This window comes from Doryrhamphus excisus, chromosome 6 (genome assembly GCF_030265055.1).
Source record: "Doryrhamphus excisus isolate RoL2022-K1 chromosome 6, RoL_Dexc_1.0, whole genome shotgun sequence".
NCBI classification, from domain to species: domain Eukaryota; kingdom Metazoa; phylum Chordata; class Actinopteri; order Syngnathiformes; family Syngnathidae; genus Doryrhamphus; species Doryrhamphus excisus.
The window spans coordinates 14,122,470-14,145,509 of NC_080471.1; the positions used below are offsets into that span (position 1 = coordinate 14,122,470).

A 23,040-nucleotide genomic window follows, 5' to 3' on the forward strand; every position below is an offset into this window, starting at 1 on the left:
TCGTGGCATCACACTTGTTTTCTCCTTTGCGGGGTCTCAAATACGCGGTCATCTGCAGGATGACAATGATCCAAAACACACCAGCAACTCCATCTCTGAAAAAAACAAAATGAAGACTTTGGAGTGTTCTAGCAAAGTTCTAACATGAATCCTATTGAGATGCTGTGACATGACCTTAACAAGCTGCTTATTTATTATTATATTATATTATATTATAATCAAAATATCCATATGTAACAGTATTATTATGTTTAGAAGGCACTATTTTAAAATAATTTCAACTATGAAGAGTCTTAGAAAGACCAGCAGGAGAGCTCCTTGATAACAATCTCTTTGGGCTCTGCTGCCCTCCAGTGGCCAATTGTGGTAGTTTACTATAAGTGTATTTCTATACTAACACAATAACTACAGCATTTCTAAAGTTTTATTATCTTTATGGTATAGTGAGTATACTGCTGTCTTCGTTTTGTTATGACAATAAAATGTAACTCAATATTGTTTGGGAAATTAGCTTTGGCACACTTTTGCGAAAAAAATAAAACTGCATGTGGAGTCATTGAGCGATGGAAAGGGAAAATTAATTCGCACAACCACTAACCCACATCAAAGTCAAAATCTCATTTTTAGGGACAATACATTTGTCAGATTCAGTGGCCATAAAGTGAAGAGAACTACTAACAGTTTTTACAGATTTAATGAATTTATATAATTTTAAATTTTATTTTAAATTAAAATGACAAAATTATTTAATTCATAATGACTGTATTTCTGGTTAAATTATTTTTATACATTCTCAGTTCAATTATATGTGTTTGTGGTCACATAAAATGTATAAAATGTAAAAAATGTATTTTTATTTATTGATTGATTGATTGATTGACAAATGTCTGCAGCCACCTGCTGTCTACTTTGTGCAGTGCACCTCGGGCCTGCAATAGGCGGATTTCTGTGCATCTGTCTATTCTAAGCATGGCAGCCAGACCTGTTCCTTACCAGATTGTCCCTCAAGCTCCCTCATGCTTCTCACGCCCTCCACTCGGCTCGGCTCTGTGTTTTGCTACCTCTGTTCTTCCGTTCTGGCTTTAAACGTTCGTTTTTCCTGCTCTGTTTTTCTGTAGCGTTTGTCCCGTCGCAGGGCATCGCTTGAGTACAGGTCACCCCCGCACCAGTCAGGCCTGGGCTCTAGCTGAGCCAGATTGCAGAAGAGGAATTTTACCTTTCAGCATGATTCCAACCATACCGTGCATCCATAGCAACAAAAGTCTCGCAAACATGTCAGAATCCAATTGCATCAAATCCAATTTTAAATCTATGGGGGGGGATAATAGATGTGCTACATAGTGGTCAAGTGGTTAGCATGTTGACCAGATTGTTGGCCGAAGATCTTTGCATGTTTGCATGTGCGTGCATGAGTTGATTTCTCCGGTTACTGGCATTAAAGCATCAACTTTTTATATTATTATTAAGTTATAAGATTTTATGATTTTATGGTTTTAAGGTTTTATGTTCATCGTGGTCTCATTAAAAAAAACGAACAAACTACTTTTTAACAAATATCTGTTCAATTCCTACAGCGGCAGCAGCAATGTATTGCCTCTACCATCCATACAGCCATCCAATAATATCCAAGTTCAAGGATGTCTTGCTGTGTGTGTGCTTTCCTAATCAACAGCATTCTTCACATTCAGTACACGTTCACACTAACTCCTCCCTTTCCCTCTTTTTTTTTTACAGCATATTCATTTAAACAATGAATTTTCAAACAAAAGGCAGTTACACAATACTGGACCCCTGCAGGAAGTGTAGACTGGCTTCTCGCCAGACACTCACTTGTAAATTGGATAGGTACACACAGTGAATGGACTTATTTCAAGTGGCTTTTTTAAGGAATATTGGAAATGGTTTAAGGGGGGCTTATTATGCTCATTTTTCACCTTTGTATTGAGTTGTGGACTCCTATAGAGCTGCTACATATGATAACCAGCACAGAAAGTTTTCTAGTTCTTCCAGAATCAGCACCTATTCAGCTGCATTTCTTTGGATTTTATGCTTCCTGCAAAAGCATTCATTCATTCTTTTTCTACCGCTTTTTCCTCACAAGGGTCGGGGGTGCTGGAGCCTATCCCAGCTGTCTTTGGGCAAGAGGCGGGGTACACCCTGGACTGGTCGCCAGCCAATCACAGGGCACATATAGACAAACAACCATTCACACTCACATTCATACCTATGGACAATTTGGAGTGGCCAATTAACCTAGCATGTTTTTGGAATGTGGGAGGAAACCGGAGTACCCGGAGAAAACCCATGCATGCACGGGGAGAACATGCAAACTCCACACAGAGATGGCCAAGGGTGGAATTGAACCCTGGTCTCTTAGCTGTGAGGTCTGCGTGCTAGCCACTCGACCGTCGTGCCGCCCCCTGCAAAAGCAGTCTGCTTTAATGTATTCCACCCACGACCCGCCTCCAGGCATGCCCACTCCTCAGTGGTTGGTCACACTCCACTGCCGCTCGCTTACTTCAAGATGTCACTCAGTGGTAAGTAGCTTTACCATTTTAGAGTTTGTACAGCATTGATAACATGTAATATGTTATTGCGGAACTACCAGTGTTTAAAAAAACTTGGATAGAGCCACTAATTGTGGTGGGAAATGGCGATGAGCAACCCCGCTCTCTGTATGCACACTCTAAAATGCTACACACAAAAGCGCTTTTGCTCCACGACTTAAACAAAATAAACCCAGTTAAGACACTGATAAATTGTTACTTACTGCTTGTTCTTCTGACTCTTTGACACTATCAAGTAACGTTGGAAAAGCATCGAGCTTAAGCAAGTTTGTCAGCTAGCCCAGCTGCATACCGGCCCATGTTCAGGAAACAGTCCAGTGTGAAATGCCGTTGACAGATTAAAATGCATTTCTTTTGCTGGTAAGGAAACAGCCAATCAACCAACTTGTGCCTGATGGTGGCGTCTTTAGGAATTGTAAACAAATGTGGCTTTCCCTTAGAAGTCATTGCTAGCAATGGCATGCAGCCACACCCATATAAGGAAGTCCGCTCCTCTGTGACATCACAAAGGGGCAGGTTTACCACGCCTTCTGAAACTGATTGTCTTAAGCCATCCCAAACTTCTTTAGGGGCTCACTTCCAAATGCACAAACCTCATTATCTGAAACTCGTTTCATCGTTTAAGATGAGAATACAACATTCTAACTACATTTATAGGCCAGAAAAGTGGAAAAAGCGTAATCGGCCCCCTTTTACTAAAATGTGTTTTTATTGTTGATTATACTTAATACTTTTAAGGTATGCCTGCAGTACCACCTACATTTTTTGTAAGTTTTGTAAGACATATAAAACATTTTACAAGTGAAAAAGAAGTTTAGCAATAGCAATAATTGTCAATAGCGCAACTTAAAAACAATACGACAATACGAATATATATAGTATATATATTCTGGTATATATCTACTGAAACTGTATGACTTTTTGGTAATTCCACTCTATTCCATGTTTTCTATGTTTTTGTATATTTAATACAGAGCAGTGATTTAACATGGACATTTATGTGTATGAATAAGCTGGTCTAGTTATCACTATGCAGTAGTTTTAGACTGTTGTGTCTATAGTGATGATTATCCCTTGTGAAGCCACATAAACAGTTAGCTAACAAAAAGAACATTTTATAATGAACCAAGAATTTGTCTGCATTGTATATAGTAAAAGTAATGATTTCAGTAGCCGACCTTTGCTCCTGTTCCAGACTACCAGAAGGGGTTCCAGCTGGAGGTCAGGCTCCAGTCATCCATTCTTCAGGGATGAGTCAGTCATCACCATGCTTGGTTTCATTAACAGCCTCACGTGCAGAAGTCTGCCCCACTTCCCTCCACGTGAGCCTCGCCGCCATGTGGAAGAGGAAACGGTTCTCGCAATTCAATCACACATTTTTCTATTAGATCAAAGATTTGCTCGCTGTGCCCTCCAGACGTGGCTCCACCTTACACAGTGTCAGCATCGAACGGCCAAAGCCAGCAAATGTCTGCCTTGACTTATTTGGTTAGGAGGCCTCTGGGTGATAGAGCCTACATTTGAAAAAATGCTTGCAAAAGTACTAAAAGTATATATTAGTATAGTATATATATTATATTTTAGGCTGCACGGCGGTCAAGTGGTTAGTGCGCAGGCCACACAGCTAGGAGACCTGAGTTCAATTCCACCCTCGGCCATCTCTATTGCATGTTGAGTTTGCATGTTCTACCCGTGCATGCGTGGGTTTTCTCCGGGTACTCCGGGTGCTGCATTAAAGAGGAAAAATTATGGTCATTTTCAGCCCTTTGTATGGAGTTGGGCTGCACGGTGATAAGTGGTTAGCGCGCAGGCCTCACAGCTAGGAGACCCGAGTTCAATTCCACCCACGGTCATCTCTGTGTGGAGTTTGCATGTTCTCTCTGTGAGTTTTCTCCGGGTACTCCGGTTTCCTCCCACATTCCAAAAACATGCTAGGTTAATTGGCGACTCCAAATTGTCCATAGGTATGAATGTGAGTGTGAATGGTTGTTTGTCTATATGTGCCCTGTGATTGGCTGGCGACCAGTCCAGGGTGTACTCCGCCTCTCGCTCGAAGACAGCTGGGATAGACTCCAGCATGCCAACGACCCTCGTGAGTGAGGATAAGCGGTACAGAAAATGGATGTATAGAGCAGCTACACACAATAACCAGCACACAAAGCTTTATAGTTCTTCCAGAATCTGCACCTATTCAGCTGTATTTCTTTAGCTTTCATTTTAATGTATTCCACCCAAGGCCTGCCTCCAGGCATGCCCACTCTGCTGTGGTTGGTCACACTGCCGAGTGCATAGAAAGAGTTCTGGTTTGTGCCGATAACTTTATAAGAGTTGATAATAAACGGCAATGTATCCTTTAAAAATGTTGCTTTCAACATACAGCCATATGCACCCCTGCGACCCTTGTGAGGATAAGTGGTAGAAAATGAATGAATGAATGAATGAACAATAAAAAAAAACAATAGTTATATTATATTATATTATATGACATTGATGACCTATGAAATAGATTTTCTCAAAAAAAATTAATCTTAATGTCACAGTTGTGCATCAGTCAATGGACACTAGTGTGTTATGCCACTGTACTGTTTATAGTCCATTGCATGTTAAGTGGTGCTAAACCACAGTGGGATGTAATCCATTAAATCCCCCGGTGAAAAAGCAGTAAATGCCAATAAACTTTGAACCCTGCTGTCTACTGCTACTACCGTTACGAGGTCAACAATGAACGTGTGTGTGTTTGATAATGTCAACTCCTTATACGGATAGCACTCTGCTTGAGCTGCAGGGGGTCTTTAAGGCTTTGCGGGGGAGCTCATGCAAAGGATAGCTGGCATGGATGAACAGTTAACACATTTTTATCAAGCATGCATGAGGTAAAGGCTCACTGAGCACTTTGGTTAGATCTCCTTTTGCATGCCACACATTCCTGACCCCCTCTGTGTCTCTTTTATTAGGAAACTGAAAGGCATCTTTTATCATATGAAAAATGCTATAGGTGTCAGATTCCTCTTGTGGACACTGGAAACATTGTGTTCATGTAGTTATATAATACAATATGCAGAATTCTGTGTTAGTGAAATTGGCACATCATATGGTTGTATTTCTCAGATATTATAACCAAAAAATGACAAAGACAAAAGTCATATTTTTACAAGAATGAAGTATTTCCCTTTACTTTTTTACTTCTAATTATTATATTACAATCCTCAGCAGTCCTCACCTTAATGCATGTTTTTGCCTGTAATATATACTGTATATGGGTTTTCATTCATTCATTCATTTTCTACCCCTTTTCCTCACGAGGGTCGGGGGTGCTGGAGCCTATCCCAGCTGTCTTTGGGCAAGAGGCGGGGTACACCCTGGACTGGTCGCCAGCCAATCACAGGGCACATATAGACAAACAACCATTCACACTCACATTCATACCTATGGACAATTTGGAGTGGCCAATTAACCTAGCATGTTTTTGGAATGTGGGAGGAAACCGGAGTACCCGGAGAAAACCCACGCATGCACGGGGAGAACATGCAAACTCCACACAGAGATGGCCAAGGGTGGAATTGAACCCTGGTCTCTTAGCTGTGAGGTCTGCGTGCTAGCCACTCGACCGCCGTGCCGCCCCCTGCAAAAGCAGTCTGTTTTAATGTATTCCACCCACGACCCGCCTCCAGGCATGCCCACTCCTGAGTGGTTGGTCACACAAGTTTTTGGAATGTGGGAGGAAACCAGAGTACCCGGAGAAAACCCACGCATGCAGGGGGAGAACATGCAAACTCCTAGCTGTGAGGCCTGCGCGCTAACCACTTGTCCATCGTGCCGCCCGGGTTTTTGTTTTAATACTACTAAAAAGACAAGTTCTACACTGGTAGTCTTCTTCTTCTTTCTCTTTGGGCTTTTCCCTTCAGGAGTCACCACAGCAAATTAATCTCCTCCATCCAACCCTGTCTTCTGCATCTGTCTCTCTCACACCAACTACCCTCATGTCCTCCTTCACGACATCCATAAACCTCCTCTTTGGTCTTCCTCTACGCCTCCTACCTGGCAGCTCTAAACGCAGCATCCTTCTACCAATATATTCACTATCTCTCCTCTGGACATGTCCGAATCATCGCAGTCTGGCCTCTCTGACTTTATCTCCAAGGCCTCTAACATGTAATGTCCCTCTTATGTACTCGTTCCTGATCCTATCCATCCTGGTCACTCCCAATGAGAACCTCAGCATCCTCATTTCTGCTACCTCCAGCTCTGCTTCCTGTCTTTTCCTCAGTGGTACAAACAACATGGCTGGTCTCACCACAGTTTTGTATACAGGTAATATTCTCATACATTTTTTCCCTTGTCATATTATACAATTTTCTGTAATATTGCAACTTAATTTCCCCCACCTCATTCTTAGAATTCTATGACTATTTTGCATCAGATAATAGAAATTACCATTTTAATGGGAAAAATTTGAAAACATTTTTGAAAAAGATATTTTTTTGTATGAAGACTAAAACTTATATGACCTGTGATTTTATTTGTAGTGTGCTCATAACAATCTTTGATACAATGTAACACACAATATCTACACACAGATACGGTTTGTTTTGTTTACCTTGTTTGTGTGCATGCTCGCCTCCCCATCTGTATGTCTTAGTTAAGCTGCCTCCACCATAATAAAATAAGAACAACTCCAATTAGATGAGGTAAAAGAAAATTGCATTTTGTTCTTTCAGTTGTGTCTCTTGAACATGTGCTGCCAGGAAACAGATCAGACAGAACGTGTTGCTTTCTTTATGTGCCAGCAGGAGGACTTTGGTTGATATTGGGAAAAATCCTGTTTCAATGCAGTTTAAGTCTTTCATTTGGATTCTTTAGACAAGCATGTATAAACTCCAAATGGAGTTGGCAGGTTATACCTGAATTACATGAAATTCATCTCCCAAACCCCTGAAACAGTGAATGGATTAATGTGTTTATTTCGGACATGTATTCCAATTCACAATACGAGTAAACAAAAAGTCTGTCAACATACTGTCCAAAAAAAAAAGCATAAGCTTATTTCATCCTACCCCTTCACATTTGCATTTGTAATTAATATTCCCACATCGTTACTCATGGTTTCTCGGTTTCACATTCCAGTGATTGTTTTTTTATGACTTCCCTAGTATGTAGCTTCAAGTATGTAGGAGTAGATCTGGTGCAAAGCTTCTCATTAGACAGAGTGTGAAAAAGCACAACTTTGAGAGATCACATCATCATTTCAGGAATTTTCTAAAATCCGGCATGTTTGCATGATCTCGTGCCTTTGGCACCACTGGAAAAAGTGGGCGAAGGAACAACACCATTCCATGCATTCATTCTCACATGCCTTCTCAGCAGAGTCCATCAGATTACTGTAATGTGATCACTCCTCGCAGGTTATTAATGAGAGCCGACACAATTGGTAATTTTATTCAAATAGAGTATGTGTCATTTATTTAATCCTCCTCCACAAGCCGCCATTGCACACAATACATGATCAAGAAAAGTATAGAGTAGCTGAAAGTCAGGGAAATTGCAGTAATACAACATAATAGAAGTGAATGGACAGGTTGCCTTGTTTGAGTACACCCTTACATGTTCTTTATCTCAGGTTTTTAATTCAAACAAAAATCATTGGAAAAACGAACCTCTAAAGTCACACCGCAAATGTTGCCAGGCCTGAACTAGCATCAAAAGATTAATAATGGCGTCTCTCGTCCATTCATTTTCAATGCAACTTGCGTGACATGGCAATTATTGTGAGCCTTTGCATTGCCAAGCAACACTACATATTGCACAATATGCATTTGTGCAGTTTACATTTTGTGCTCATGCATGTCATCGTGCACACACAGGATACATTGCCATTTATTATCAACTCCTATAAAGTTAGCGGCACAAACCGGAACTCTTTCTATGCATGGGTGGAATATATTAAAATGAAAGCTAAAGAAATACAGCTGAATAGGTGCAGATTCTGGAAGAACTATAAAGCTTTGTGTGCTGGTTATTGTGTGTAGCTGCTCTATACATCCATTTTCTGTACCGCTTATCCTCACGAGGGTCGCTGGCATGCTGGAGTCTATCCCAGCTGTCTTCGGGCGAGAGGCGGGGTACACTCTGGACTGGTCGCCAGCCAATCACAGGGCACATATAGACAAACAACCATTCACACTCATGTTCATACCTATGGACAATTTGGAGTCACCAATTATCCTAACATACATGTTCTTGGAATGTGAAAACACACGCACACACATACATGTAGCTGTTTCATGAGTGTGCTGGAGACATTTTAGCATGTTGTGATGCAATCAGGTCAAGAGACACTGATATGGCGACCCTCAGGGGGGGCAGACGGGCCACGTTCTGCTTTGTTAACCTGTGCCTTGTTCCTGTCAGATTCCTCATCCGTAAAAATGAGTAAAGTAGGGAAGGAGGGGGTGGTGATGATGGGTGTCCTGCCACCAGCTTACCTGCCATTTGACCTTACGAGCAGCTGCCTCTAATGGCTTACTGAGATGGACATCTCTCTGACACAGAGCGACAGAGGGTGAAAGGAAGAAAAGTAAATGAGCATTGTTGTTACGGGGTGGGGGGGGGTCACAGCAAGTTTACTGGAGCAATATAACACACTTTTTTTTAAAGGACAGATACTCTTTTGTCTTCATAATTTAAAGGAGTGTGGGAACAGGAAAATATACAAAGTGGACACAATCTAATCAAATCATCATCCATAACAATACAAAATTGATTCATGTAATATCAGTTTTACCTTTTTTTGTATGCTTTGGGTCCTGTCAATCAAGCTTTTGACCTATAGACATACCAGGGCAGGATTACATGAGTACATGAGTAGGTTGTCTTCAGGCGAGAGGCGGGGTACACCCTGGACTGGTCGCCAGCCAATCACAGGGTACATATAGACAAACAACCATTCACACTCACATTCATACCTATGGACAATTTGGAGTCGCCAATTAACCTAGCATGTTTTTGGAATGTGGGAGGAAACCAGAGTACCTGAAGAAAACACACGGGGAGAACATGCAAACTCCACACAGAGATGACCGTGGGTGGAATTGAACTCGGGTCTCCAAGCTGTGAGGCCTGCACTCAGTCGCTGTGTAGCCCGATTTTGGTTACATTCATTCATTCATTTTCTACCGCTTTTTCCTCACGAGGGTCGCGGGGGTGCTGGAGCCTATCCCAGCTGTCTTCCGGCGAGAGGCGGGGTACACCCTGGACTGGTCGCCAGCCAATCACAGGGCACATATAGACAAACAACCATTCACACTCACATTCATACCTATGACAATTTGGAGTCACCAATTAACCTAGCATGTTTTTGGAGGAGAGGAGAACATGCAAACTCCACACAGAGATGGCCGAGGGTGAAATTGAACTCGGGTCTCCGAGCTGTGAGGCCTGCGTGCTAACCACTCATCCACCGTGCAGCCCCATTTTGTTACAATAATAATAAAACATACCTTCATAGCATTTATTGTGTCACGCATGTGAAGTCATACAGTAAGTCACTAGTACGAGTTTAACGTTTGTGTTGTTTCCTCATGTCTTCAGGCTTTGGTGGTAAAAGACGTAACATAAATCCAGTGGATGTACACAAGTCTCCTAAATGGAGTCTGTCCGTCGTCTGGCAAACACGGCTGAGACGCTTTTCACGATGTCTTTGAGGCCCATGCACGGCCTCCTGGCTCTTAGCTTGGCGTCCTTCATCCTATCCAGCAAACCGTGGAACACTGCCAGCACGCCGTGGTAGTCCTCTGCCGCTGACACCTCATAGAAGAGGCAGCCGGAGTTGAGGGCCAGGATGCGGCCCTCCTCACTCAGTACGGTCCTGCGATGGTGGAGGTCACGCTTATTGCCCACGATGACCACAGAGGGTGTCTTATTAGCATGTATGCATTTGATGGCGTGCAACAGACGGGTGACGGCGTTAAAGCTGGCACGGTCGCAGATGCTATAGGCGAGGATGAAGCTGTCGGCCCACTGGACTTTCCTTTCGAAGAGTGCCGTCTTTAAGGAGACATCCTGGCAGAAGAAGACATGGAGGTAAGCTCTCTACACGACTGACTGTATATAAAGTATTGCTTAACCCTGTATAGGAGGCATAGGCAAAATAAGGCCTATATATCAGACCCATTTCCACTTTAGTTTTGTTTTTATCCTGCAAATGAGTTCCTGATTCCCTACCAGCAAAAGTAATGCATTTTAATCTGTCAACGACATTTCACACTGGACTGTGAAATGCCGACAAACTTGCTGGCCTTGGGCGGAATACATTAAAACAGACCGTTTTCACGGGAATCACGAAATACAAATAAATACGGATGAATAGGTGCAGATTCTGGAAGAACTTGAACGCTTTATGTGCTGGTTATTGTGTGTAGCTGCTCTTTGGAATCCACAAGTGTATACAAAGGGCTGCAAAATAGGCCCCCTTTAAGCTAGATGGCACAGCTGACCTTTTTAAATGTGGAGTCACCTACAACACAAACTCATAATAACAGGAGTCAAACTAATATTCAATACTCAATATTTGTCGTCCCTACTTGACAACAAAGTCTAGCAAGAGATCACAAACAGTTGCTCTGAACTTGCAGTGAGCTTGTCACACAGTGAACACAAAAACAACAACACAACATGTAACAGTTAAGTAAATACACACAGGACAACTACTACTACTATGGATGATAGGAAACAAGTACATTAACACTAAACACATAAGTTTAGCAACCTTTTACACAGCAAGCACCACAAATCATGATGCCGCCTCCCAGCAGTATTTCTTTTGGGAAAAATAGATTTGGTTTTGGTAAATTTCGTTTTTTGTTTCATCTTCTGAAACTGATTAAAGACAAAAACCGAGGTTCCACTGTATCACCATATGGACCTTAATATGAGCCAAGAAAATTGCTAAGAAAAAAGTCAGAAAACAGTCTTATATTCATACATGCAAACCAACGCCAAACGACTTCTCCCCAAGCGAGTCAGAGCTTCTCTTCCTCTCATTCACACACACTGCTGTGACATGGGGGGAAATATTTATCCCAAAACATCTTATACTCGGTTCTAAGCGGTAATTAAAAAGTGAAAAAATACATAGAATCAACTTTTTTCGTGCTTTGGGTACCATAACAAAAAAAATAAATAGAGGAATGGATTGCTTTTGTATTTTATACTGATATATCTCTCATTTTTAGATCATTTTTTCCATTGTTGGTCTTCCCTGTTTCATAGGGAACTCATTGGAATAGTTTTGATCATTTTTAATACTAGCATTCTCATTTATATAATAATTGTATGTCAGTTTAATATACTTTTTTCTTTGTAAGTAAGTTATCTTTGTGTTTGCCTGAGTTAAATGACTTTTCTACCGCCTTACATTCAAGTGTAAGGTACCAAATTAGGTCATTTAGCCAAAAAAGTGCTGCATGGTAGTAAGATTATAGCTCAAAAACCTATAAATATAATAAATAAGGTAGCCAAAACCTTAGAAACAGCTGTCAGTATGATACAGTGCAGGTGATTTAACATATTATTAAATGAATATCTTATGAATTAATATAAATGTAGGTATTTTTTGACACAGAATTTCATGATTGTGAGATATTACCTACAGTGTCCTTACCTGAGAATAAGGTGAATCCCAAATATTAACAGCAATTTCCCTCCCATCTACAATGAATTGGTGAGTGTAGATGGATTCTGAAAGACATAATCATAATTATAGTCATAATGTAAGGCACTTTTACATGATAAGGTGTCAATGTTATTACTAATCAAAACGCATACCAATGTCTCCATACTCTCCTATGAATCTCCTTGTCAACAGGCGAACAGTCAGTGCTGCAGGACAAAAACAAGTTAAAAATAACAATAATAAACATAATAATAATAATGCAAATATACATAACAGTGGAATATGGATGTTTATTTTTTTTTACCTGATTTGCCCACACTCTCTGTACCCATGACAACTATGTTAGCTTCCATGTTAAGTGGAGCAGATATGAGAGTCCACTCAGCTCCATGAAGGTACTGTGCATGCAATGTTCTCTGCTTGCACTGCTGGTCCCATTAAAGCAGCTCTGCACATGAGGGGGAGGGGCTTGGCTCATGACGTGCGCATGCCTCCTGTCCTGTGCACACGTGTTCTTCAAGGAATTCTGTAATTTCTAGATCATTATCTAGGTCATGTGGTTTGCTATAGTGGGGTTTTATTGTTTTAATTAAATGTCAGGGGTGGTTGCTGGTGCATTGACAAAAAAAAACATTATTACATTATAAAGAAACGTGTGGAACAGCAGACTGTTATTTATTGGGTTATTTTTTATTTATTTATTTATTTATTTTTTGTGTCCTAGAGTTTTTGTTTGGAAATTTCAAAGGCAGATGATAAATAATAATTTTGGTTGTTTTTTTTTAATGTCAATTCAACTTTTTTTGTAAAGTTTGTAGAATTCTTTTTTTTCTAGAGTGTCGAAAGTAATAAGTTAGCCCTCAATAGGATATGTTCTTGTTCAATCAACAATAATGTGTTTTACAGGTGGACATCAAAAATAAGTAAACGCATCGCGTTTTTTAAATGACTTTTTCCAAAATGTCCTGGATTTTTTTTGTCAATCACTGGTTGAAATGATATCTCATTAAACAAAATATATGAACTCAAAATCTGTCACCATTACAGTATAACATTTTCTCAGTAAACAAAAAGGCTAACCAGTAATGTAATCTTGCTAGTTAACACAGGCATCATGTTGTATACATATGGAATACTGTCATTTCTTACTTTCATACTTGATACTTTCTTAAATAAAAGTTTATACAATTTGCTAAATCAACACTGACTGCTTTTGAAATCCGGTTTGTGTTTATGAAAATTAAAAAAACAACCGCTTGAGGGCAGTAGACTTCAGGAAACTCCATCATAAGCGATGACTTCGGTTTCCCGTCCATGTGTCACAGGACCGGGCGCTGATTGGCTGATTGGGTACACAAGGTTGCAGATAATTGGCTGTACATTCTTACACCCGCCTACCCAGACTGCTGAATGATCCTTAAATGTCTCTATTGATCATGTGACATCATTGTGACACGGGAGGTGTCGGGTGACTGAACACCATCAACATTCCTTAATAATAACTAGTGTATTTATTAATATAAGGGCTATGCAGGTGCAAACATTATTAAACTTTTTATGATAAATACCCTGACTCGTATGTATTTAGGTTAATGCCTGCAAAAGGTAACGTGTACATTAGAAGCACATTATTTGCATGAGAAGTACTTCTATAGCCCCTCCTACAGCCTTTCCACTGCAGCACTGTGTACCTCTGCAAGTAAATCTTCTTATGGGCTTAACACACACACACACACACACACACACACACACCTACTGTGTCTTCCATTTTCAGGGGGCAATAAGGAAATTAACTGTCCTCATGACAGAAGACACTGCAGAGGAGATCTTATTTAAATGTACGCCTGATCATGGAGGACAGGTTTTCTTTTGCACATTGTGCTGACTTGATTGCAGAGCACATATAGAGGATCTTTGAGTCGCGTTTTTGCAACACTGCATCCTTATAGGGGATCTTTGACAAACGCTTTGAACATTAGGTGCTTAAAAACAGCAAATCATTGTAATATAAATGATCTTTGATTTGTGTTTTTGCAGTAGGTGCTCAACAAACAGCAGAGCACTTTTACTCACATTAAATACTTTAGATTTTCAAGTTAGGTGAGATGCCAACAATAGCAGTTGGATGCTTTGATGTCATCTTTGGAGGGGGAATTCACTTGCCAAGCATCTTGCCAGAAGTGGAATCTCATCGCACCGTGTAGGTTTGTCCTGAAAATATCCCGAAGTCAGGATCATCCATGCTTGGTTTAAGAGCACACAACAGATATTTATCTTGCTTCCCACCAGCTTTATTATATGTATGTAGGTTGTCTAATGGAGTAAATGTTATGTAACGGCAAAACTTTTACACCACTTTCGCACCCAAAGAAGAGATAAAAATGTGAGTTGAGACTTGGAAATCAACGCAGGTTCGTGGGGGTATGCTGGAACCTAGCCTAGGGTTTTATTCATAGCATCCTTTTTCAAAATGCATTTATGCACCGTAAAATATATCCTGAACCAAGGTGATAATCTAGCTTGAATAGCGTTTGCTTTAGTTGAGAGGCTATGACGTCACTGACGAAAAAACTGAGTTGTCATGACTGGCGCCATGAAGTATAAATATAATTTTGGGGATTTAGCATTCGGTTTAAAAAAATATATAAACTAGATAACATATCGAAGCAAAGTTGATGGATTACGTCAGGGACCCTATAACCAACGCCAATGAGACACAAACTCATCATTGTAATATAGCACCCCTATAGGAAACAAGGAAAGGGTGTGAATGTTTGCTGCATGCTTTGAATGGGAAGGTAGTACCAACTGATGGATTTCTTCTTGAAGCCTTCTATACTTTCAAGAAAAAGTTGTATGTTTTTATGGGAGTTAAACCCACTCAATTTGTCATTTTCAGCATCACAATTGACCAGTGTCATAATTCCTTCATCACACATTTTGTCTGTCTCTCTCTTTCTATTTAGTTGTTGCTCTTTTTGTGCCCTTCAAAACCTGTTGGTGATAGTGGATGGTTGCCAGTCTGAGTAGCCCAATTAATAATTCTATACCTTATGTCACGGGGGTGTCGAGGGTTGGACCCCAGATGCAGAGGACGGCCAACAGGAGTTCGGTTTCAGTTCTTTAATAAGCAAGATCCAAGAAACAAAATAGGCCCAAGGGGCAACACAGGGAGGTGGCAAAGAAAAACTCGAAGAATAAACAAAAATCTTGCCACAAAACACAGCTAACATAAAGTTCCAAATCGTAATCTCTAGATGCTGGCTGGAAGGCTAGGGAGTGCTGGGAAGCCCGAAGCACCGGTCGCAGGAAACAATGTGAGGAACCAGCGATAGTCGCTGCAAGCGGCGGCCTTAAAAAGGGCAGTTGATTGAATGGGCTTCAGGTGTGCCCAGTCCTCCCGCCTCCAGCCCGCTCCCGGCGATCTGGAAAATACGGAGAAGCAGACCAGGAGAAGGCAGGAACAGAACTGTGACAGTACCCCTCCCTCTAAAGGTCGCCACCTGGCGGCTTACCTGGCTTCTCAGGGAAAGATCTATAGAAGTCCGAAAGGAGGGTGGGGTCAAGAATGAGGGAGCGGGAGATCCAGGAACGTTCCTCCGGCCCGTACCCCTCCCAATCCACCAAGTACTGGAAACCCCTGCCCCTTCTTCTCACGTCTAAAATGGCCTTGACTGTAAAAGCGGGGTCTGGGCGGAGGGGGAGGAACTTCCGGGGGGCTGAGGGTACTGGAGGCAACTGGCTTGAGGAGGGAGACGTGGAAGGCGGGGTGTATCCGGAGAGATTCGGGGAGACGGAGCTGCACCGAGGAAGGGCTAAAGACACGTACTATTGGGTATGGGCCGATATACTTGGGTTGGAGCTTCGTAGAGTCCGTGTGGAGCGGTAGGTCCCGGGACGAGAGCCACACCCTCTGACCAATCTTGTACTCCGGTGCGGCCGAACGGTGGCGGTTGGCCAACCGCTGGTTCCGCTCGGAGGTGCGGCCCAGCGCGGCCCGGGTGTTGTGCCAAGCCCGGCGAGCACGTCTGAGGTGAGCTGCCACTGAGGGGACGGATGACTCTGACTCCAGTGAGGGGAACGCCTGGGGTTGGTATCCGTACGCCACATGGAAGGGTGAAAGGCCTGTGGCTGAGCTGACCAGCGAGTTGCGAGCGTATTCAATCCACGGGAGATTAAAGGACCAGGAGGCGGGTTGCTGGTGGCAGACGCAGCAGATGGCGGCCTCCAGGTCCTGGTTGGCTCTCTCCGTTTGGCCGTTGGTCTGGGGGTGGTAACCCGAGGACAGACTGGGTGAAGCCCCAAGGGACTTGCAAAAAGCCTTCCAGACTGCTGACGTGAATTGGGGGGCCCTGTCCGAGACGATGTCCAAGGGGATACCATGCAGTCGGAAGACATGGAGAACCAGCAGGTCGGCCGTCTCCAGGGCAGACGGGAGTTTGGGGAGGGCGACGAAATGAGCCATCTTAGAGAACCTGTCGACCAGCGTGAGTATGACAGTGTTGCCATTGGATGGAGGGAGGCCAGTGACGAAGTCCAGGGCCACGTGGGACCACGGGCGGGAGGGAATGGGCAGTGGTTGCAGCAACCCCGCTGGAGGCTGATGGGAGGACTTGTTCCGAGCACAGGTGGGACAGGCTGCCACAAACTCCCGGACGTCAGCTCTGAAGGACGGCCACCAGAAACGCTGTGCCAAGAGGAAGGCGGTGCGCGACGCCCCCGGATGGCACGCCAGCTTGGACTCGTGTGCCCAGCGGAGGACGTCAGGTCGGAGTCCTGGGACGACGAACAGGCGCCCAGACGGGCAACCGATGGGCGGGGTGATCTTCTCCATAGCGTCGGCCACTTGCCTTTCCACGTCCCACTGGAGGGCACCCAGAATCCGGGACTGTGGGATGATGGTCTCCGGGGGGGACTCCTCCGTGGGTGAAACGTGGAGTCTCGAGAGGGCGTCCGGCTTGCTGTTCTGGGAGCCTGGACGAAAAGTCAGGGTGAAATTGAACCGTGCGAGAAAGAGCGCCCACCGTGCCTGTCGGGGGTTGAGCCTCTGGGCAGAGCGGAGGTAGGCCAGGTTCTTGTGGTCCGTGTGCACGATGAAAGGTGGTTCCGCACCCTCCAGCCAGTGCCTCCATTCCTGCAGGGCGAGTACCACGGCCAGCAATTCTCTGTTGCCGATGTCATAATTCTGTTCGGCCGGGGTCAGGCGACGAGAGAAGAAGGCGCAGGGGTGCAGTTTCTGGTCGGAGGTGGAGCGCTGGGAGAGGACCGCCCCAACGCCAGTATTAGAAGCGTCAACCTCGACAAAGAATTGGGCAGCGGGGTTAGGGTGAATGAGTACCGGAGCGGAGGTGAATAACCCTTTGAGCCGATTGAAAGCCGACTCGGCCTCGGAGGTCCAATTAAATGACTCCTTCACCGATGTTAGCTTGGTGAGGGGTCCAGCGACCCGACTAAAATCCCGAATGAATCGCCGGTAGAAATTGGCAAAGCCCAGGAACCGTTGGAGGTGCTTCCGGGTTGTAGGAGCCGGCCAGTCGGCCACAGCCTGGATCTTGGCTGGGTCGGGTTTAATCTGACCCCGCTCCACGATAAACCCCAAGAACGCGACAGAGGTAGTATGAAAGGCACACTTCTCAGCCTTGATGAATAGCCTATTTTCTAAGAGTCTATGGAGGACCAACCGGACTTGTTGTATGTGCTCGGTCAGGGAGGAGGAGAAAATGAGTATGTCGTCTAGGTACACGAAGACAAACCGACCCAACATGTCCCGTAGGACATCGTTTATCAAATCTTGAAAAACGGCAGGGGCATTGGTAAGGCCGAAGGGCATGACTAGGTACTCAAAGTGCCCGAGGGGAGTATTGAACGCGGTCTTCCACTCATCCCCCTCCCGTATGCGGACCAGGTGATAGGCGCTACGCAGGTCGAGCTTGGAAAAGAACTTGGCAGAGTGAAGCAGGTTGAACGCGGAATCCATAAGTGGCAGCGGGTACTTATCTTTAACTGTAATGTCGTTGAGCGCACGGTAGTCTACACAGGGACGCAGTGATTTATCCTTCTTTTCAATAAAAAAGAATCCTGCGGCTAACGGTGACGAGGAGGGCCGGATGAGACCAGACGCGAGGGACGAGGAGATATATTGTTCCAGTGCCTCCCTCTCAGGCCGGGAGACATTGTACAGCCGTGACGACGGCAGCACTGCCCCTGGGAGCAGATTAATGGCGCAATCATACGGCCGATGAGGCGGGAGGGATTGGGCGCGATCCTTACTAAAAACCTCCCGCAAATCGTGGTAGGCGTCAGGAACGGAGGAGAGGTCGATCTCCTCGGGAGGGGCCGAGCGGGGGGACGTGGTACGAGGCCACGCCGATTTGAGGCAGTGTGTGTGGCAGAACACACTCCAATTAAGGATGGAGGATTTGACCCAATCAATGTGCGGGTTGTGCTTGAGTAACCAGGTAAGCCCTAATACGACCGGAGCGGAGCGAGACGGGAACACAAAAAAACTCATGGATTCGTGGTGGTTACCGGACACACGTAGTGAGAGAGGCGCGGTCTGGTGAGTAACCGTGGCCAGGTGACGCCCGTCGAGGGAGTGTACAACTTGAGCCGCAGACAATTTGATAACAGGAATGGCGAGGCGTTTAACAAACGACTCGTCCACAAAGCTATCATCCGCTCCAGAGTCAATAAAGGCTGAAATGTCAACATGTCTGCCGCACCAGGAAGTTGTAGTCTGTTGACTGCCGGGGCTGCTAATGACGTCATCCCAGCAGGTTGTTCCACCGTTGCGCCACGAGGAGGCGATGCTTGAGAGTGTGGGCGATCTGGTCGGACCGGGCAGCGAGAGATAGTGTGGCCCGCCTGACCACAGTAGATGCAGAGCCGCATCCTTCGACGACGGTCCCTCTCGGCCGAGGGGAGGCGACTTCCTCCCAGCTGCATGGGCTCGTCGTATCTCGGTGCAGATGCTGGCTCGACGGCGGGGAGGGGCCGCAGCGACGACGGCGGTGAGCGGTCCCCGTGCTCGCGGAGATGGCTTCCGGGAGGGTGACGTCCTTGCTGGAGGAGGCGGTCCTCCTTGTGGTCGTTGCTGCGCCTCTCGATCCCGATGGCCAAGGCGATGAGCTCGTCGAGGTTGGATGGAGTCTGCAGAGGAATCATTCGTTCCCGGATGTTGTCCGACAGGCCCAGGAAGAAGGCGTCCGCGAGGGATGACGGGTTCCAGTCGCTCTCGGCCGCCAGCGCCCGGAACTCGATAGCGTAGTCGGACGCGCCTTGCGTCCCGGCGGGGTCCGCTGGAAGATCTGCTCCATGGCCTGGGAGAAGGCGGCGTAAGACGAGCAGACGGGAGAACGGCGGCTCCACTCAGCGGTGGCCCAAGCTCCGGCCCTTCCAGTAAGGTGGGAAGTGACGAAAGCCACTCGCGCTCGCTCCGAGCGAAAAGCCGCTGACTGCAGCTCGAAATGTAGCTCGCATTGGGTGAGGAATGGCCGTACTTCACCCGAATCACCCGAAAACTTCTCTGGCTTGGAGAGCAGCGCGCCAAGAGCAGGTAAGGAGACGTCAGAAGTCGGCGTGAGGTCGGCGGGCTGCTCGGCGGGCGCCGGGGGGGTGGCGACGGGAACGTCGCGCTGCAAGGCGGACACCAATGCGCTTAGTTGAGCCTCGAGTGCCTTCATCCGCGCGTCTTGCTGGTCGGCCAGGCTCTTAACACAGGTGCCCAAGGCGTTGAGCTGCTCCTCCTGTTTTCCCAGGCGTTGTGCCTGGTGGCGTAGAGCCAACTTAATTGGCTCTGGCTCCGCGGGGTCCATGTCTTACGGCTGGTTCCTTCTGTCACGGGGGTGTCGAGGGTTGGACCCCAGATGCAGAGGACGGCCAACAGGAGTTCGGTTTCAGTTCTTTAATAAGCAAGATCCAAGAAACAAAATAGGCCCAAGGGGCAACACAGGGAGGTGGCAAAGAAAAACTCGAAGAATAAACAAAAATCTTGCCACAAAACACAGCTAACATAAAGTTCCAAATCGTAATCTCTAGATGCTGGCTGGAAGGCTAGGGAGTGCTGGGAAGCCCGAAGCACCGGTCGCAGGAAACAATGTGAGGAACCAGCGATAGTCGCTGCAAGCGGCGGCCTTAAAAAGGGCAGTTGATTGAATGGGCTTCAGGTGTGCCCAGTCCTCCCGCCTCCAGCCCGCTCCCGGCGATCTGGAAAATACGGAGAAGCAGACCAGGAGAAGGCAGGAACAGAACTGTGACACCTTATCAAAGTCACTTTACTTTATGTTGTAGATTGTTGCATAAGACTGTTGCATAAGCTTTGACTTCACTAGGCGGTGAAGGGAAAAAGTTTGGGAAAAAAAACTCAAATTAATTGTTTTTTTTTTGTTTTAAATGAATGTGAAAGTGAACTTATTTGACCACCTTACAATGTAATAATTTCTTTGTGACTGAAGTGGTTGGCTGTCTGCAGATAAATAGAATAAAACAGTATTGGAGATGAATACAGTAAGTAAGTTTGGACTCAAACTGGCAACTCCATGTTGAAGTCATGAATCAAAGTGCATCAGCATGGATGTTTGACTGAAGCTTTGTTTCACAATAGGCGAGGTTCTTCCACAATGTTGGTTTCTTTTTAAAAGGAACATTAACCTTTCCATCTGCATGGATGATAACAGCAGCAGCAGAAGCGTTTTGCTCCATTTTCAAAGGATATATTTTAGTCGCTGACATTTTGATTGGGAGAGTTTTTTTGGCATGGAGCATGGTGGAACGCTGACTAATTGGGCTCAGCATTGAAAAGGTTCTGTGCCACTGGAGGGTCTTCTGTGGATGAGATTAATTCATGCGACAGAAGAGATCATTCACTTGCAAAGGGATGAGATGATCATGTGCTCGCCGATCACTACATTTCATGACGTTGTTGTTTTTTGAATATCATTTAGCATCCTAGTTCTAAGAAAACATCAAGATCATTTTCCCTCTCACGTCACACCAAGAAACATTTACTAGATAAATAACAAATGTTCGGTACACACCTTGGTTTTAAGGTCACGGTTGGCTTCATTTTTGGTAGGCTACAGTAAGGGAGCAGATTGCAAAACATAAAACGGCTTAGATTTTGGGAAGTGCAAACTTCTAGCAGGTAACTCCATAACAATTCTCCAATAACCGCTCATCACCAGTGCATTTGTAGAATATTCTCACAGAAAAATACTTAAGAAACATGACATAAAACTCACTTATGTGTAGAGCATGAAATATTTAGGTAACATTTTCCACAGTAAATGCATGTTCACTCTTGCAAGGCACCATTTGGAGCATATGGCCACCAATGTTCCCTCTAAGGCATGTACATGCACAGCAAGTATACAGCTGCAGTGCAACAAAATAAAACCCAACCTGAACTGTAACTAAAATAAACACATTATTTATTTTGTATTATTTTGCAATGCAGCTCCATGAGTGACAGGCTACAACGCAACCTGAGTGAATTTGGCCCCCTGCCTCACTCAAAACTCTGGTCAAATAGTCTAATTTTTTAGTGCTGGGTTAGTGCGGCTTTGTGCAGTTAAAATTAAAGTTTGTGCTGCTTTAGTTTTTGATGTTTTTGACTCTGCCCTCTCCCACATTTGTTTCCTATTCCTAAAGACGCCACCATCAGGCACACCTATAAACACCTATAAAGTTAGCGGCACAAACAGGAACTCTTTCTATGCACTCGGCAGTGTTACCAACCACAGCAGATTGGGCGCGCCTGGAGGCAGGCCTTGGGTGGAATACATTAAAATGAAAGCTAAAGAAATACAGCTGAATAGGTGCAGATTCTGGATGAACTATAAAGCTTTGTGTGCTGGTTATTGTGTGTAGCTGCTCTATACATCCATTTTCTGTACCGCTTATCCTCACTCACGAGGGTCGCTGACATGCTGGAGTCTATCCCAGCTGTCTTCGGGCGAGAAGCAGGGTACACTCTGGACTGGTCGCCAGCCAATCACAGGGCACATATAGACAAACAACCATTCACACTCACATTCATACCTATGGACAATTTGGAGTCGCCAATTAACCTAGCATGTTTTTGGAATGTGGGAGGAAACCGGAGTACCCGGAGAGAACATGCAAACTCCCCACACAGATGGCCGTGGGTGGAATTGAACTCGGGTCTCCTAGCTGTGAGGCCTGTGCGCTAGCCACTCATCCACCGTGCAGCCCAACTCCATACAAAGGGCTGAAAATGACCATAATTTGTCCTCTTTAATGCAGCAGGAGTGGGACATGGTGGTCATAGCCTTATTTGTGAAGTAATAAGTTACATTCAGGATCATTACACTTGCACAATTCAACATGTCCAAATAAAGGTAAGAAGAAGTGAAGCTTATTTACTGTATGTATAATGCCCTAAAGCAAATTTTCTTTTTTTTTTTCAAGTTAAAAATAATCTACAGTAAATTTTCTATCCAGGTTCTATTAACGGGTCACAGTAAGCCGGACCCTATCCCAGCTCGTCCCTGCGCTGCTTGCCAAGAAAGTACATATAACTCGTTTAATTCAAGGTGTAAAGAAAGAAATGGGTGAAGGTGAAATGGCGTCTTTATTTGCCCTCTGTCTTGCAGTGCTCCAAATGTGTCAGATTACAAGGGCATTCTCCTTTAGGTCACCTCATGGTTATTCTTTTATCACGCAATGGGTATAATACTAACATGGCTAAAATAAGACTTTAGACACGTTCAGGAGATAATGAAGACTCAATTACATGAAAAGCGGTGCATGCTGGTCTTTCTCAACATCTCACTCATCCTGTAA

At 44.6% G+C, this 23,040-nt stretch overlaps 1 protein-coding gene across 1 annotated transcript; it reads right to left on the reverse strand.

Annotated features, from left to right (window-relative positions):
- Positions 1-9,955: 9,955 nt before the first annotated feature.
- si:dkeyp-59c12.1 (Ras-related and estrogen-regulated growth inhibitor-like protein) lies at positions 9,956-13,541 on the reverse strand. The gene is made up of 5 exons (XM_058075209.1): positions 13,491-13,541; positions 12,542-12,685; positions 12,390-12,443; positions 12,226-12,302; positions 9,956-10,625 (listed from the first exon to the last, which is right to left on the reverse strand). Exons 2-5 carry the CDS (start codon positions 12,588-12,590, stop codon positions 10,206-10,208), a joined length of 600 nt encoding a protein of 199 aa, XP_057931192.1. The 5' UTR covers positions 12,591-12,685; positions 13,491-13,541; the 3' UTR covers positions 9,956-10,205.
- Positions 13,542-23,040: the final 9,499 nt, after the last annotated feature.

Excerpts from the sequence above, each read along its gene's own strand:
- si:dkeyp-59c12.1 (XM_058075209.1), bottom strand. The coding sequence starts at position 12,590 with ATGGAAGCTAACATAGTTGTCATGGGTACAGAGAGTGTGGGCAAATCA. Across the intron at positions 12,303-12,389 it reads AGGAGAGTATGGAGACATTG|AATCCATCTACACTCACCAA; the intron begins GTATGCGTTTTG and ends TATGTCTTTCAG. Across the intron at positions 10,626-12,225 it reads GGGATTCACCTTATTCTCAG|GATGTCTCCTTAAAGACGGC; the intron begins GTAAGGACACTG and ends TTCTTCTGCCAG.